Source organism: Hordeum vulgare, chromosome 6H (assembly GCF_904849725.1).
Source record: "Hordeum vulgare subsp. vulgare chromosome 6H, MorexV3_pseudomolecules_assembly, whole genome shotgun sequence".
Lineage (NCBI taxonomy): Eukaryota > Viridiplantae > Streptophyta > Magnoliopsida > Poales > Poaceae > Hordeum > Hordeum vulgare.
This window is the reverse complement of record NC_058523.1, coordinates 33,759,965-33,776,590: the sequence shown is the minus strand read 5'-3', so window position 1 is coordinate 33,776,590 and position 16,626 is coordinate 33,759,965. Positions and strand designations below refer to the sequence as shown.

Here is a 16,626-nt window from a genome sequence, read left to right as displayed (position 1 = left end):
CAGGAAAACAATCAGAGGTTAGCTGGACTATTGCTCCAGCCAAGACATAATAATAGGCAAGCACAAACAATGTATAATATGCGTGCAGGTAACCATCCATGATGCTTACAGGAAACCAAGCAGAACTCTTAGGAACGCCACTGACACGACATTTGACCACAACCTGCTTATTATCACAAATTCACCATCCACTGCAACCAAGAGACCAGCATGATATATATGACTAGGACAAAGTGGAATTAACAGACTAAACACACTGAAACCACATCAACATGCATGTGTATGTGGGTGCCCTCTCATGATGGCAGGAGCTACAAACCACAAAACACAGGGAATCCTTCTTACATGCATCATCACCGAGCCCCAAACCTTAAATGGCAAACAAAGTCTGAAGCCATGACTACTTAACTACCTAGTAGAACATTGACTTGACAGGGGTCGCAAAATAAGCTTTTCCAGCGCTGGCTCTGGGCAGAAAGCACCAGCGCCAACCCCCCATTCGGCTGCTTTAGTTAGGTAGACTTCACGAAATGAGGGGACAACAGCTTGGTGACCTCCGTCATATGAACCGTGTTCCTCCCATCAAAGATGGTTTTGAGCTTCTCGTCGCAGATGATCTCCTTCTTGTTCGCTGGGTTCTGCAAATCATGTAGAGGCAAGTAACGCAGTCAATTGCGATTTCTTTACTTAATCGGCCAATAGATTATGCAACATCAGTATAATTGAGCTACCTAGTAAAAGCAGTCAAAATAGCATATCTAACACTGAATTTCAACTTTATGTTTATGACTTTGCAAGTTGCTAGTGCAGCCTGCAGAGTAGACTTCAATGGAAACTATTAATTGTTTCTCATACAGGAACGATGTCATACATGTTCAACGATGCAACTAGAAAGGCACAATCAAGAAACCAGACATTCATCAAACAACGGTCAATTACATAACTTCCTCCAAACAGATGGCAAGCCAGTAAAGTGGTCAACTGCAATTGTTATCTAATTAGCCAATAGATTATGCAACATCACTATAACTCTGTTGAAGGCAGTGAAAAGAACATATCTAATATATATGGTTCATAAATTTGCAAGTGCAGAGTGGACTTCAATTGAAAGTTTGAAACTATTAACTATTTTTGATACAGCAAACCAGATGATATAGGTATAACCATGCGAATTAAAAAGGTGCAATCAACAATACAGATGTTTTATGAAAGTATCAAACAACATAAATTCTTCCAAACACACAGAAATTCTTGCCTCAACACAGAGGAACATAGTGAACAGAAAGATTAGGACCTAACAGCAGTGTTTAGCAAGTATTGTTGATGATGTGCTCGATAGACACCAAAGCAACGAACTGCGACCGAACATGAAATTTTGAACAGCAATTGGCCTGCTCATTAATACTAGATGTACAGCACAACAACCTCAGCGCAAAATTAAAATGCTAGTAAGGCAGTCTACCCAGTGAGATTAATACACTACCTACCTAAGACAGGGGAATGAGGAATGAACTACACCATGGAGGGGTTTCCCTCTAACATAATCTTGCAACACAAACAAATGAAAGGTGCTTTATCTTAAGCAGAATCCACAAAATTTATCAGGGTTGAGCACAACTCTAATTTGGATGAAACTTTTTGTCAAATTTCATGTACCGGTTACTGCTAAAATACAGCAGCAGATCCCTGATGAACAGCTGAAAGAAAACTACACCCAAAGCCAGCATTGGCGTTTCACCCCACCACCAGCCCCAGCCCCAGCCCAACATCAACTCAGGCAATACAGTCGCTAATCGCTGGCAACACAAACGAATCTACAGCCAAATCGACCAAAACGGGGTTCGCTTCTTTGAAACCCCCACCCTTATCCAACATTCGAACGATTAACATGCCGCAATACAGGCGAGACCGCAGAAATGGGATCAACGGACAGCTAGGGCTCCGTCGACGGGCGGGCACTACCTGGAGGGAGTTGGCCTTGACGTAGTCCCAGACGATCTTGAGGACGCCGGAGCGGGAGATGTTGGGGGCGCCGCCGAACTTGCTCAGGGCGTCGGAGACCGGCACCGGCCGCATGATCCCGCGGAGGTTGTTCGGATCCACCGGGCCCTTCTCCTTGGCCGCCTTGGGTTTCGCGGCGGCCGTTGCGGACTTCTTGCCCCCCTTCGCCGCCGCCGCCGCCGCCGCCGCCGCTGCGGGCTTCTTGCTCCCCGCGGCAGCCGCCGCCGCCGCGGAGGACATGAAGGACCGGCACCCGCGGAGCACCGTGTACGCCGCCGTCGACATCGCCGTGGGATGGGTGGGTGGGTCTCTCCGCGCTCCGCTTCGGCGGGGAGTGAGGGTGTGGGGACGGGGACGGCGGAGGGTTTTCGGAGGTTTAGGGTTTGGGGGAAGGCATGGAGCACATTTTGTATTTGCAGCCTTTTGGTCTCGGCAGTGGGGAAGGAGGAGACCAGCCGCTTTTGCGTTCCGGTCCTTACGACTATTCATAACTACATATTTTATTTCAAGAAGAATCCATAATTACATTTTTTTTAGATAATCATAATTACATATGGATGTGCGTTTCTGGCTTTGACTATGACGCTACCACATCAACCCTAACCAGACCCACGCGTGAAGAATTTGACATGTTTGATTGTTGGGCTTAACTACTGAATCTTTTCATGTGGCGGTTAAGTCCATCTCCCTACAATGCATGCATGCAAATGACGTCATTAAAATTCTCTTTATTGTCTTAAAATTTTAAAAAATTTATCTCTAAAACTGTTAATTTAATTGACAATCCGTTTTCATCGTTGGCTTTATCGCGACGAGATCTTTAAAACTAGACCCATGACGACATGTTTCGAGGACTTTTTTTTCTCCATCCATAATTGCCATATTTTTAGACTTACTTGTCGTATTATTAGCCACTTACTTATCTGAAAAAAATAACTTAATTGCCATTTTTTTTCTCGATGTGAACCATGCATCAAATGTATCTATATTGCAGCACACAACAGCGTGGACTAAAAGGATATGCAGATGACATCATAAAAATATGCATTGCATGTAAAGCGTCACATAGAAAATCGATAGAAAAAGTGTCACACACAAAACATGTGTTGACAGACCTTATTCACTAGCTAAATGCATCTGGTTAGTACTAGTACTACTAGTAGTAGTTTAAAATTGCATAGTTGCCAATTTTATAAAAACTTAGTTGTCAAGATGCTAGTTTAACTACGTCGAGTTGTCATATGTACAAACGATGACCAAATTTTTTTATGGTCATTGATTTTAAATATGTTGAGTTGTCATATTTTTGTGTGTAATCATCTAAAAAAAGTTGTTTGTGCTTGCCATTTTGATTATGTCGAGATGTCATATTTATACATAATTTCCAAAAAATTGGCGATTAAATTATTGTTTATCAGACAAGAAAGTACTTCTAATATGACAAGTAAGTTCAACAAATGTGGTAAGTATGAGCAAATTCTTTTTATCAAAATATATCGACATGGGATCTAGTTTTGAAGATTTTGTCGAAACAAAATCAACGATGAAAATGGATCATCGATTGAATTAACGATTTAAGAGATAATTTTATTTGAATTTCCAATCATTTAAAATGAATCTGATGACATCATATCATGCACGAGAAAGAGAGCACACAAACCCCAGCCGCACCGGATGTCCACGGTGCGGCGCTTCTAGATAGAATTTTCCTTGATTGTTTAGGTTGCATAAAAAATTGGTTAGTACAAAACTTAAAACACCATCATAACACGTGACTCTTACGTGTCATGCATAGTTGTTAAATCTTAATCGTGTTTCATGTATGCAAACAAACATCATTTGCATCAGCCTACCCAATGCACGCAACCAAACGGGAGGCAAAAATTGCTTCCCTGTTGGAGGCAGCCTACATGCACGCAACCAATCAACATGTAGATATTGATATTTTTACTGCATTTGCTCCAAAAGGCCAAACTGAAATAAGTATGTAAAATGTCAAAAACAATGCAAACAACCAAACAACCAAACACGTTACTTGTGCCTTGACGCGTTCTTGCACTAGAGGGGTAAATTTTCATTTCTTTACTGGGGTTAATTGTGCCGCCTTTTTATGCCCTCCCACATTCTCATCATGCATTTCGTATTTCAAACTATATTTATAACGAAAAAAATAATTACTAAGAATTTGTGCAATGGAGCAACTTGTCTCTAATCGTCGTGTATTTTTTTGACATAATTTATTTAATAATTTGTTCTGAAAATGGCAATGAAAAACAAAAAAAGATTATATACAAAAGGCTGGCTAAAAAGAGAGATTATGACAATCCATCACAATGCCAAACACAAGCCTTTTAAGATGCGCGGACAAGACAATGGCGCGAGAGAAGATTGCCTGACAAATGCAACAAATGCATAGTACTCCCTCGGTTTCTAAATATAAGTCTTTTAGAGATTTCAATACAAGCTACATATGTATATAGACGAATTTTAGAGTATAGATTCACTTATTTTACTCCGTATGTAGTCCTTATTGAAATATCTAAAACGACTTATATTTAGGAAGAGAGGGAGTAGCATTGAAGGTACTCAGCACTGAATATAAAACAAAACGGCGTTATCTGTCATCATGCTAGAAAATTTTCTATCATCACGCTGACATGAAAACCATGAGAAATATACATAACCATTCAATTGATGTGTATTACTGCAGCGACACACATATCCAATGGTCAGCTTCCTTCTCAGAGCAATACCATAGCGTTTGGAGCACAATGGCAATTATTTTGACTGGCACAGCTTCGATGCCAGAAACATCCACTGGACCGGGCATAACAAATGCCCAAAATCCTTTCCTGTCAGCAACCGGATGATCAAATTTCGGTTTTCCTAGCTCTACTCGAAAATGGGTAGATCAGGAGCCTTATTCTTCGACCCAACTTCTGCATTGTTTGAAGATGCAGATAGCGATAGCGCGGCCAAGGCCTTTGCTTGAGATTCTTTGTCCATGTCCAAGAAGAGTTGATGCCTGGCGAGGAGCAGAGCGAAGCAATGTCTTCGGTGTTAGACGCTTGACCACTGAGCGGTGAAGTAAATAACATAAAGTCACACGGACGAAGAACGTTTACCATCTAGAGTCTGATGTTAGCTCTGGGTGAAATGCGGTGGCAAGGATGTTCCCTTGTCGTACTGCAACAATCACCCGATCTTTGGAGTACACTTGGTCCTGCAAGGTTTGATTTGCCCGTCAGTTTCTGTGCTTATTTGATTAGACCGATAAATCCTACTTAGTCCATCTACATTGGACCCTATAACTCTAATCTTTTCAAATATGAGCAGAATATTATAACCAGCAGCAGGAGATGGATATTATGATCAAACTCAAGAGGGCAAAAAAAAGCAAACCTCCACACCCTCGCCAGATGTTATTGTAATGCTGGGTCTGCCAGCAGGAACAGGGCAATCGGCCAATACTTCAACATCCTGGCCTACTTCTAGGATAGCAGGTGCCCGTATAAATACGCCACGACATGTATTACTCCCTCCTTCCTTCTCTGCAAGCATTGGCACTGAAAGTTCTGTTTCGAAGCTTTGAAGCTGCAAGAGAAATGGAGTCTGCAATCAGACATGGAGTTCACATTCTTCTCTCTTTATCTGAAGAACTTTCGAAGATGTAAAATCCAAATGATATTACCAACAATTTTAGCCATCAAATAAACAAACGTGGACCACAAATTTACCTGACTCCCAAAAAAGTTACGGTGGACAGTACAATCTAGCCCACCAACAAGCTCTTGGCCTCCTGTTTTCTGCCCTGCAAGTTATATTGCTTATCAGTCATGATGTCCCAATTCCCATCAATTAATCTCATCGAGAGAAGGTCTAAAGCAGTTGTACTGACCAGTGGTTCAGAATTCCACATACCTACTGCCTTGTTTGCAAGGAAGATGAGCCCAGCACAGGTTCCCCATACGGGTTTTCCTGTGCCGACAAACTCTCGAAGTGCAGGAAACTGCAAAGAAAGATGGGGTGAAATGTTTGAGCATTTTACAGTGTAAGCAAATAAACAGGTAACAGTTAATTAAATTTGTCACAAGCTGTTATGCTGATGCTACAGGAGAGAATGGCATGACCATGTAGGGGAAATGTCGAATACTATGAGGATGCAATTTCAGATGAGAGCCATTTTTCACAATTCTCTACTCAGACAGCCAGAACTACTACACATGGACGACTAACTGAATTTTACTTGGATGCGGTTCTCTTTTCCTTTTGATCAATGCAATGAAGCACTAAAACAACCACTCTTTGGAACAGGGGGGAAATGTGCATCAATAGGGATAAGACAGGGTTTTTCAAATCCGATCAAAAGCAAGTTATTTGATCGAACTCAAGTGACGAATATATACCCACTTGATTCGTTTTCGGCCACGGCAAAATCCAATCAAGAAAGAACATTATCACTCAAATCAAACCTCTCGCCCACCAGTGAACATCGACCATATCGTGCCATGACTGATGCTTGGATTTCAGACACATTCCGCAGAGCCTCCATCAGCACGTACACAACCAATCTCGGGAATTTAGAGGAACGGAGAGGGCCAGACGACGGTTATGAATCATGATTAATGAATCGTGTGAGAAATGGAGAGCGTACGAGGTTGTCGTAGTTGGCGAGCTTGGCCATGGTGGTGCTCTCGCCGCCGGGGATGATGAGCGAGTCGACGGCCAGCAGCTGCTCCGGCTTCCGCACCTCCACCCCCTTGGCCCCGATCCTCCTCAGCGCTGCACCCAGAAAAAATAAATTAATCAACAACACGCAATAAGGCGAGTGGAAAGAAGAAGGGGGAGGAGGAACGCGCACGCACCGGCCATGTGCTCGTTGTAGGAGCCCTGCAGCGCGAGGACGCCGACCACCGCCGCCATGGCCGCTCCCTCTCTGTCCCTTCGCCGCCTGCCTCGGAACGTGTGGCGCGGCTTGGGTAGGTGGGTGGAAATGGAGCGGTGACGTCACGGGAATGGGGAGAGAGGGGAGGAAGGAGGCGCACGTCGCCGTGGGCGGCGGCCGCCACACCACACGCGGGGAGTGGGTGACGGACGGACGGGGACGGCGCCACTGGGGGAGTGGGGGTCGAGCGACGGCGGCCGTCCGATCGTCGGTGAGATGGTCCTGGCCGTCCGTTCTTCTTACTGGGTAGGGGCCGGGCTCGGGTGGCCGCTGTGAGATCGCTAGCCCACCAGACGTCCACACCTAGTGGCACATACTATCTTGTATCTTCCTTCACTATAAAATAAATAAATAAATAAACCTAAATTCTAATTAGTGCAGCTGTGCCGGTTTGTTGTCTCGGGCAAACGCTCTCCGCACCGTTCGATTACTATCAAACCGTTTTCGTTGAGCGGCGCGTGGTTGGCCAGGTCTTTCGGTTGCCGCGCCAGGTGTCCCCTGATCGGGTCCCTCCATCCTCATTCGCTCCGCTCCGTCATTTCGAATCCTCCTCCATCCCTCTCCCCTTCCTCCCCTTCCTCTCCTGCCACCGGTAAATCCCGAGCCCCTCTGTCAACCAAATCCAAATCCCCCAAACCAGGAGCGAGGCGGTGGTGTGGCGGCGATTCGTGGCCCTTTGTGCTGCCCGATGTGCATCTAGAGGCGAGCAACTGTCGTGCGGTGACAGAGAAGAAGAGGAACGGGCCACCGCAGCAACAACCGCACCAGCAACAACAGTATCGCGGGAGAGGAGGAACTGGTCGCGCGTACGCCGTCCCTGACTTCCATTGCGGCGACGAGGGGAGGTGCGACCACCCCAGCAAACACCACCGCGTCGTTGCTGTGGAAGTAGGAGTCGGCGGCATCGTTGCTATGGAAGTAGGAGTCGGCAGCGGAACATCAGCAGTACCGGAGACACGGCAGAGAAGAACAACAACCGAGGACTTCGTCGGAGGGTACATTCGCTGCAAGCTCCCCTTGGTGAGTTTATCCACTCTGTTTCAGATCTGTTCTGTTCTCTGTTTTGGCACATTTACTGCTATCCTAGGGGTCCTTCTAGTGCATGTGTACTGCTATCCTAGGGGGTTCTTCTAGTGCATGTATGGACGACTTGAGTTAGGGTTTGAATGCCTTGAGCTCCTGCGAGGGTTCATGATTGCTGAGTCCTAGATCAGGCAACATTGGCTATGATTTGCTGAGTTAGGGTTGTTGGATTGCTGAGTAGGTTGTGGGGTGTGTGGTAGGTCAACATTGGCTATGATTTGCTCGTCGTTTGTAGATCAGGCAAGTCCATTTTTGTTGCTCCATTTTTATGTTTGAGTTGCCCAACAATAGCACATGAGGTTTTGTATCTCGGGCAGGGTTTGGGGCTCTTCTACATGAAAAGGTGTTCAAGTCCAGTGAGGTAGGCAAGGGAGGGGGTAATTTGCACTGAGTCCTCCATTTGTTGGTTGTTGGTGTTCATTGCTGTCAGGTGACTAAAGATGGGAAGGCCACAGAGATGTTGAAGTGTTGCAATGTAGCTTGTTGATATTTGTTCAGTTGGTAGTAGGCATTTGGTTTTTATTCAGTATGCAGTAGTGTTTGCATATGTAGCTTGTTGATTTTTGTTTAGTAGGCAGTAGTTTTGTATTGTAGTAGTTATCACCCTCATTTGTTTGTTGATGCTAATTAGTTTGCTTGTTGGTTATTTGTCACCCATCTTTACAGTACAGTTGTTGTTCATTTAGTTTTTGTTGCCTATCAGTCATAGGTTTTAGGTTCACATAGGTAGTATAGATGTTACATTGGAACTGATGTGTCCAAAATGAATGGTTAACTGCATTTTTAGGGGCTGTTTTCTGCTAGTTTTCTGTGTGTTGTTGCTTATTCGTGTTTTATCATGTGTTGCCTAGGTTTTATATTTTCACTTGCCCAGTGTCTTATCATGTGTTGCCTAGGTTTTATATTACAATTGCGTGTAGTGTACATTGCTCTGCTTTTTAAGTAGTTTCTAATGTTGGAGCTCTCCTACTTTAGTAGTTTCTGTTTTTGTTGGAACAGTCTGAATTTCATTTAGTGGACAACAATCCTTTTTGGCGCTTCTAGTCATGCTTTGTTACCTGAATTTTTTAGGGTGCATGATATACAGTTACAACCCTTTGCAGAACTGAATTGTTTGAGTTTTGCTTGATGTTCTTAATGTTTCCCTTTTTTCTACGCAACAGAAAATAGATGGTTGGAAGAAGCAAAAAGGAAAAACAGGATGATCCTCCTGTAGCAAGCCATGATGAAGTTGCGTCTCATAAAAATGAAGAGCAGCAATCACAGGTGTTCGAATTTCTTTTGAAGTTTTATGTTATTTTTGTACATAACATGTTTTTTTACTGATTTGTGTGTTTTTACTCTTTAGCCACCGAGTGGTTCAACAATGATTGGGTACAAGCGTCAGAGTTGCCAGGCTATTATTCCGCGACGGAAGAGTCCTGATGATATTAATTCAAATCAGAGCCTAGGCGGAGATTCTGAAAATGTAAATGCTGAAGGTCCAACTGTGGATCAACCTCAAAATACAAAACGACAAAAGACTGGAGGAACTGAGGTATTTGCAGTGGTTGCCTCTGTTTTTCAAAACCGTCGCCCAACAATGTCCAGTAATGAACATTATTGCTAATTCTTTCCTTATTTTTTCATCTTGTTGTGCAATAGGGTCGTAGGAACAGGGCATCACCTGCAAGGCTCTTCAAGTTGAACAAGGACTTGAATTTTGAGCAAAAAGGTGCCATCATTGAAAAAGAGTTTGGTGGCCTTATGGACCTTGCAGCGAATAGCATGCCTCGTGATCTTAGCCAATGGATAATGAGGCATTATGATCCTGAGATGTCGCAGATAGTTATTCCAGAAAGGAACAAGATTCCTGTAGATGCTGCAAGTGTCCATAGGATATGGGGTTTGCCAAACAGGGACAGGAAGGTTTGCTTTGATAACCGTCCTGAAATCACAAAGGCAATGTACAACATTTACAATATCACCTCCAAGAATTCACCGACTCTCACAAATTGGTGCAAGATGATCAAGGAAAGGAATGGATCTCATGATGATGACTTCGTCCGCGCTTGGCTAGCTCTTTCTTTTTCTTCCTTCCTTGCCCCCTCTACCAGTTTAAGTATTTCCCCAAAAAGCTTCCCGACGGTCATGTATGTCAATGTGATAACAGAGACGGACATATGTCAGTTTGTTGTTGATCAACTGAAGCTAGCATTCACATTGGGTCGTCGCAACAAGAAGGCTGTTTGTTGCTGTGTCTTCCACATTGTTGTAAGTGCTTCTAGCTTGTTTGTTGCTAGCATCATTTTTTTTTCAAACATCAACTAACTTCAAACGTCTGGTTTTTTTGTCATCACACAACTTTTGTATCTAGACTCGTTGGATGTTGATGAGCCAATTCCCAACTTGGTACCAAGGGTGTCAGTTTGGAATTCAGATTTAATTTCTAAAGTTATCAAGAAGGACAGGAAGGCCCCGGGAGAATACGGCAATTTGAGGGTAACCTCATTTCCTTTTCTTTTTCTATTACACTTTTTTTCCATGTGCAAATGCAATCCTTTTTTGTTTGTAAGGACCTATGTTTTCTGAAGAAACTTGATGTACTCTACTGTAGGAGGCAACGAAATGTGAAAGAGCAAGCAAGTTAATAAGATTTTTTGGGCAACTGCTTTACACATATTTTAAGTAGTTTTCAGTTTTAGTTTGAACTTGTGTTTTTATGACAGTAATTGCACATGTTTTGTACTACTTTTTGAAATTAATAGTAGGCAAACGGTGGATAGTTTAACTATTCAGCATTTTATATGTTTAACATCAGCTAGTTTCTCTTTGCAACAGAAGCAATTTATGCACTCAAAACTAGCAAACTACATACATTTTTTCTGCAACTCTAACACCTACTAAATCTTAACTACCCATTATTTTTAGTAGGCATCAAGAAATCTGATAGTGGATGCAGGCAAATTCATACAATTAGAATTACCTTTTTTTCATTTGAAATATGCATCTGCCACATTTTGTTGTCACTCATATTTTCCTTTTTTGATAACAAAAACACCAGCTTAAGACCGAGTTTTCACGGTGTGCGGATGATAGCTTGTTTGGAAGCATGGATCACATCACCATATTTGTTGCCACAAGATTGCCCGAGTCATATGACAAAACAGTAAGTCAACCGATGGCTGTTTCTTTTCATGTAATAGTGATTCTCTTTTCTTGATCATCTTTTTTTACTTGATCCATTTTTTGATATCCTCAACAGATGGTGATTCTTATAATGGTTTTTATTGTCCACTTTTTATGTTTTGCAGAAGCAAAATAAACTCAGAGGGATGGTGCACGAAATGTGTTCTGTAATTTCACATGCAGTTGGAAAACTCGTGACTAGGTTTGGGAGGATCGATGATGATGAATGGGGGGGCAAGGACAACAGATCCTGATGATGTTGAGACAAGTAGGCGACAGTCGAAGAGAAGACATCAACAAGTACCAACCGGCACAGACAACTTGCCAAGTGACGAAGAGTCATTTATTTCTGATGATGATGGCAGTGAGGAAATCATAGTGAAAATGACGAAGTTTGGGAGGACAAAGATAATGACGGCAGCGAAGAAGATGGCAGTTCGGACAATGATGATGGTGACAAGGTGGGAACAAGTGTTCACATGAGGAGGGAAGTCGAAATTGATGGAAACAAGGACAAAGAAGATGAGGAGGAAGGAAAGGAAGACGATGGTGATGATGAAGGTGATGACAACAAAGAAGAGAAGGAAGATGATGAAGGTGATGACAATGACGAAGAGAAGGAAGACGATGAAGGTGATGACAATGAAGAACAGAAGGAAGATGATGAGCAGGGGGATGATGAAGATGATGATGACGACAATGGAGGCAACAGTGGCTCAGGCGGCAACGGTGGCTCAGGCAGCAACGGTGGCTCAGGCGACAATGGCGGCTCAGGCGGGACACCGGCCAGCGTTGATGATGAACAATGCACACTGCAATTTCTATTTGAAAAGAGGAGAGACAACAAGAAGAAAAAAAATCACTGGATGAGGCAGATAGCATCCGTGTCAGAGATCTTGTGATGACAGACCTTAAAACTGCTGCATCCCCAACCCCACACTTCTCATTATTTGAAGTGAGAGAAATGTTGGACATTGAAGACAGATCCCTTGCACTGGAAGCAAAGAGGATTTTTGAAGAGTTGTTGAGCGCAAAAGATTTGGATCTGCCGTTCACATTCACCCCCGAGGAAATATGCCCAAAGGAGATTCGCCGGAAAGTTATGAGAGAAATTGGTTCTGCACTTGAAGTTGGAGAACCAAAGCAAGTTGGTCACAACCAAGTTCCACCGCCTCCGTTACCTAAGAAGAAGAAGAAAAGTGTCAACTTCATATTAGAGCCAATTGTGATGAATGATACAGGAGGGGATCCACAAACATTTCTTTCTGAAAATAGCAAATATGGCCAAGGGGGGAAGGCAAGGCAGCCAGCCATGAAAAAATCCGGGGCTTCTCAGCAGCAATACGAAGCAATAAGTGAAGTAAAAGAGGCAAGTAATGGAATTGACGAAACACAACCCAACATGAATGACTGCCCATGCCTATTAATTCCAATGAATGGCGCAAAGGGCATGTTGTACATGTTAGTCATATATGTTGTGTCAAAGGAGATGCAATCATGATAAGATTCCATGTAAGCCTTCCTTGATGCACCATCGACCCAGAAAATATTTTCAACCCTGTCCTCCTCATCATACTTTATCTTGTAAAAAAATCTAGATCTTCTTTCTGCTGATCTTTAAAGTATGCAACTGTCTCTATCATATCCCCTTCTTTTGTAGCATCCTGGTTCAAGACCGTCTTGAGGTTTGTAATGTGCTTAGTGGTATAAGGGACAATGAGTTCCGTCCCATAGAATTCTGACATGATGTGCATCATATGACCTGCCGCCATCAAGTGACAATAGTGGTTAACCATTTTTTACACAAAAATAGTATCAAGAACAATTTCTATTTCTTAGATGAAGGCAACTCTAATGCAGAGTCTAGGCAAATCACAGAAGCTATACAACCAACTACGACAAAAATGTATCAGGCAATACACGAGCAAACTACACACAATAGTTATATGTTTCAAGCAAGTCAGACAGGAGTTGGAAGCAAGAAACACAAAATTTGTTACTTGCTACTTGCAACTACAATTAGACAAATCATAGGTAAGTCTAGATTCACATCAAAATTGTTTTACCGATAATAATCAGGCAAGTAGAAACTTCCAATCGAGCACAAACTGATAAGCGTTATGCAAGTTCAGCAACCAGAGTGTTAAACAAATCATGCATTATCATGCCCAGTTGCAAGCAAGTTCTTTGTTATTATCAAGCAAATAAGGCACATGTTTTCAAGCAAGTCAGACAGGGAGTTGGAATCAAGAAACAAAAAATTGTTAGGCATCTCCAGGGTGTCAAAGTTTTAACCATGTGTTAATGTTGGTGCTCGTTGTAGGGGGCTAGGGGTGTTGGTTTAAACCTGTAGTCAAATTGCAGTTATGAAGATGTGTAAGGAATGCCCTTTCTTCTGCTGGGATCCCTTGGTGTGATCGCAGATACTTAGTCAAAGATGGCTTGTCAACCAATGGATGGTTGTGCTCGCCAACAAAGTGGATCACTTCCCATCCGCCATCAATTAGTTTCACAACCATCTTAGCTTTGCAACCAGTTTGCAATATTGTATCTCTCTTCCGCTTCTTGGTCGTCTTTTTGGTTTTACTGTCATCATCAAGAAAGACAATATCCTCATCTTGATCATCATCTTTTGTTTCGTCAACAATTTCATCTAGCATAGGAATCTTTTCTGCCCCTCCGTCATCGACCTTAGGCTTTCGAAACTTGTTGCAAACAAACTGCTGCTTTATCAGCTCTCCAGTTTTTGCAGCCTTCCTTGAAGTATTCATTTTTATTGAAAAGCCAATCTGCAATGAATAAGAATTGTAGTGTTTTTTTGCGCCTTCCAAAGTGCGAACCTCATGCCCACATGAGGCTCCTTTGGTTGTGACCAAGCTTCATCATCATTTTCATCACCGAACCCATTAGCAACAGTCCCACCAGTATTGCTCGGTGCACCTGTGCCATCAAGGGTATGTCCATCACTCTCAGAAGCTACCGCTGCAGGTATTTGTGTATTACCTGGAGCAGCCATCACTAGACTTGAGTGCCCATCTGTAAAAATTCCTTCTGCAGCAACAACACCGACTTTCTGAATCATAGGAGGATTAGGTGATGCCGGAACAAACTTTGTATTTCCAGCAGCATGTTGTGTACAGTACACAGGATCACCATTATTTTCATCGGGGTTCCTCATTCAGGTCAATCATCGTCAACCTGATCATTTTTGAACATAAAAAAAGATGAAGCTAGTTAGCTCAACCATGCATCCAACTATTCATCATCAAATAGATGAAGCAAGCTAGCTCAATGAAGCTAGCAAGTAGCACACTTAATACAGGCAAGCAAGCAGCACACTTAATACAAGCAAGCTGCTCCCTTCGTTTTCGCAGCTCATTAACTGAAGACAATGTACTAACTGTCCTTTCCTTTCTACAAGCAAGCAAATAAAACAGCACCCCAAGACCACCATAATCAGAGCAATAGAATAGCTTCAGATTTTTGTACATTAGTTCTTACAAGAATAGCTTGAGTTTTTTGCATCAGTTTTTTGCCTCATAGTGAAACTATTCTTGCTCAAAAAGTACTAGCAATTTGCCTTACTAAAATCTTTGGACTACCATGGTTTCTAGCACTAATCAGGTGGTTAACAGGAGAAGCAGGGAAGCATGCAGGAAAGCAGGAGAGATGCTGCAAACCAAAGAGATGATGGATCCAACATGTTGGATGAGAAAGAGAAGCCTCCAACCTAGAACACAACTAACTGTGGATGCATAAGGGGGGAAGGTGAGAAAATCTGATGGCTTTACCTCTGTGATTCTTCACCCTTCTGTTCTAAACTGCCTTTTCTTTTCTGCTATGCAATTCCTCTGATTTCTGCTGCTTGTTTTGCTTGGTGAAGTTTCAGATCTGGGATGGGGCAACTGCCCCCTTGTTTGCTTGATGGAGAAGAAGATGGGGAGGGAGATGCTGCGTGTAGATGTGGAGGGAGAAGAAGATGCGCAGGGAAGATGTGCTTTTGGGAGAAAAGTAGTGTAGGGACTGTACCTTTTGGGAGAAAAGTTTGTGGACCAGCCGTGGTTTTGCTCGGGCTTTGGTGAACCAGCCGTGGTGCGCTGGGAACCAGCCGGACCAGCCCTTTCCTTTTTTATATGTGTGGGGACAAAAACTTACCTTTTATGGAAGGATGCCAGCTAAGGCTAGCCAGCACCCGACTGCTGCCTAGACGCGTCCATAAATAAATTGTTTTCAAACTTTTTAAAGTTGTTATTATATCTTACAAAAGAAGCCATCATTTTTTATCACCGACCATAAAAAGATGTTATCCTACAAAAGAATAGCAATTCATTCATTAGAAAAGATAGGGAACTTATATGATAGTTGTCGAGTGGACTGGCCGTTTTTTTTCATATTTTACAGTCGATTAGGAGATGGAAAAAATATATATTAACATAAAGCGTGTGTGCTCCCATCTTCTATGGTAATTCCATGAGGAGTGAGAGGTTTGACTGCCCCCCATCAAGTATGTGATCTTGGTATAACTGATTCACGATTTTAGGTTTAGGGGTTATTAAAGCTTGTACAAATTTGCCCTTCTGCGATTGTGCCAACACCTTCTCGGTGATCACGCCGTCGCACTCCTCTGGTCTCGGCAGGCATCCTCCTCCCTCCATTGACGTCAGCGTACGTGGAGATCTTTGGTGGGGGTTGGGGATTAGGGGTTTGGCTGATGTTGCCCCCCAATTCTCGCGCAAGAAGTATTGATGCATGTGATATGAACTATCGAAATAGAAATGGCCCATGGGCTTGGATTACGTACATATCCCATGTACCGACTTGATCTCCCCCCGATTTTTTGTGTGGAGCCCGTAATAAGCACAATGCCACTTCTTTTAGACTTTCGGAGCGAACGCGCTGATTGTCGTTGGATGAGGCTCACAGATCTTAAAGCAATGAGAGGAGACATGACAGGTTCCTGAAAACCTTCACCGAATCAACGCATCCACACGAACGCTATCCACCTTTTCTCGGCATTGTGTCTTTCATTCCCAATCCCCTCATTTAACGAGTGACACCATCCATTATCCCGATTTCAATTCCGCTATCGATTCTGACGATGTGTCGAGCGGCGACCACGCCGTGGTCAACACGGACTGCCATCGCCTAATTGGACCTGCACCACCCCTAACTCGTGTCGGAACCCACCAAAGAACCAAATTCTCGAGTACCGCCTATGACCCCTTACATTTGGCAACAAATTTGTCAAAATTGCTATGGTTCCCTTAAACTTTGCCATGTCATCAAGTTTGCCATTTCACTATTTTTTTCCCATGGCAAAATTATCATTGTTTTAAAGGAAATAACAAATAGGTTAGTTAATTTTGCCATCACCTCAACATTTTTTTGCCATAGCTAATTCGTTTTTGTTATTGCAACTTATATTTTTG

The 16,626-nt window shown here is 43.0% G+C and overlaps 3 protein-coding genes across 3 annotated transcripts; all 3 read right to left on the bottom strand.

Annotated features, from left to right (window-relative positions):
- Nucleotides 1–151: 151 nt before the first annotated feature.
- LOC123401563 (upstream activation factor subunit spp27-like) lies at nt 152–2,430 on the bottom strand. Its single transcript, XM_045095390.1, has 2 exons — nt 1,963–2,430; nt 152–638 (listed from the first exon to the last, which is right to left on the bottom strand). The coding sequence occupies exons 1-2, from the start codon at nt 2,284–2,286 to the stop codon at nt 513–515; spliced, it is 450 nt and encodes a 149-aa protein (XP_044951325.1). The 5' UTR covers nt 2,287–2,430; the 3' UTR covers nt 152–512.
- A 2,170-nt stretch (nt 2,431–4,600) lies between these two features.
- Nucleotides 4,601–7,059, bottom strand: LOC123403124 (probable pyridoxal 5'-phosphate synthase subunit PDX2). The gene is made up of 7 exons (XM_045097087.1): nt 6,867–7,059; nt 6,656–6,783; nt 5,923–6,010; nt 5,739–5,812; nt 5,404–5,595; nt 5,127–5,224; nt 4,601–5,026 (listed from the first exon to the last, which is right to left on the bottom strand). The coding sequence occupies exons 1-7, from the start codon at nt 6,922–6,924 to the stop codon at nt 4,894–4,896; spliced, it is 771 nt and encodes a 256-aa protein (XP_044953022.1). The 5' UTR covers nt 6,925–7,059; the 3' UTR covers nt 4,601–4,893.
- A 5,715-nt stretch (nt 7,060–12,774) lies between these two features.
- Nucleotides 12,775–15,157, bottom strand: LOC123405010. The gene is made up of 3 exons (XM_045098886.1): nt 14,989–15,157; nt 13,545–14,395; nt 12,775–12,959 (listed from the first exon to the last, which is right to left on the bottom strand). The coding sequence occupies exons 2-3, from the start codon at nt 13,966–13,968 to the stop codon at nt 12,775–12,777; spliced, it is 609 nt and encodes a 202-aa protein (XP_044954821.1). The 5' UTR covers nt 13,969–14,395; nt 14,989–15,157.
- Between the last annotated feature and the right edge of the window lie 1,469 nt (nt 15,158–16,626).

Coding starts and splice junctions, on each gene's coding strand:
- LOC123401563 (XM_045095390.1), bottom strand. CDS start 2,286: ATGTCGACGGCGGCGTACACGGTGCTCCGCGGGTGCCGGTCCTTCATG. Junction 639..1,962: donor TCAAGGCCAACTCCCTCCAG/GTAGTGCCCGCC, acceptor CATGATTTGCAG/AACCCAGCGAACAAGAAGGA.
- LOC123403124 (XM_045097087.1), bottom strand. CDS start 6,924: ATGGCGGCGGTGGTCGGCGTCCTCGCGCTGCAGGGCTCCTACAACGAG. Junction 5,596..5,738: donor GTAACTTTTTTGGGAGTCAG/GTAAATTTGTGG, acceptor TTTCTCTTGCAG/CTTCAAAGCTTCGAAACAGA. Junction 5,027..5,126: donor CTAACATCAGACTCTAGATG/GTAAACGTTCTT, acceptor GCTCCTCGCCAG/GCATCAACTCTTCTTGGACA.
- LOC123405010 (XM_045098886.1), bottom strand. CDS start 13,968: ATGAATACTTCAAGGAAGGCTGCAAAAACTGGAGAGCTGATAAAGCAG. Junction 12,960..13,544: donor TAACTGCAATTTGACTACAG/GTTTAAACCAAC, acceptor TGATGGCGGCAG/GTCATATGATGCACATCATG.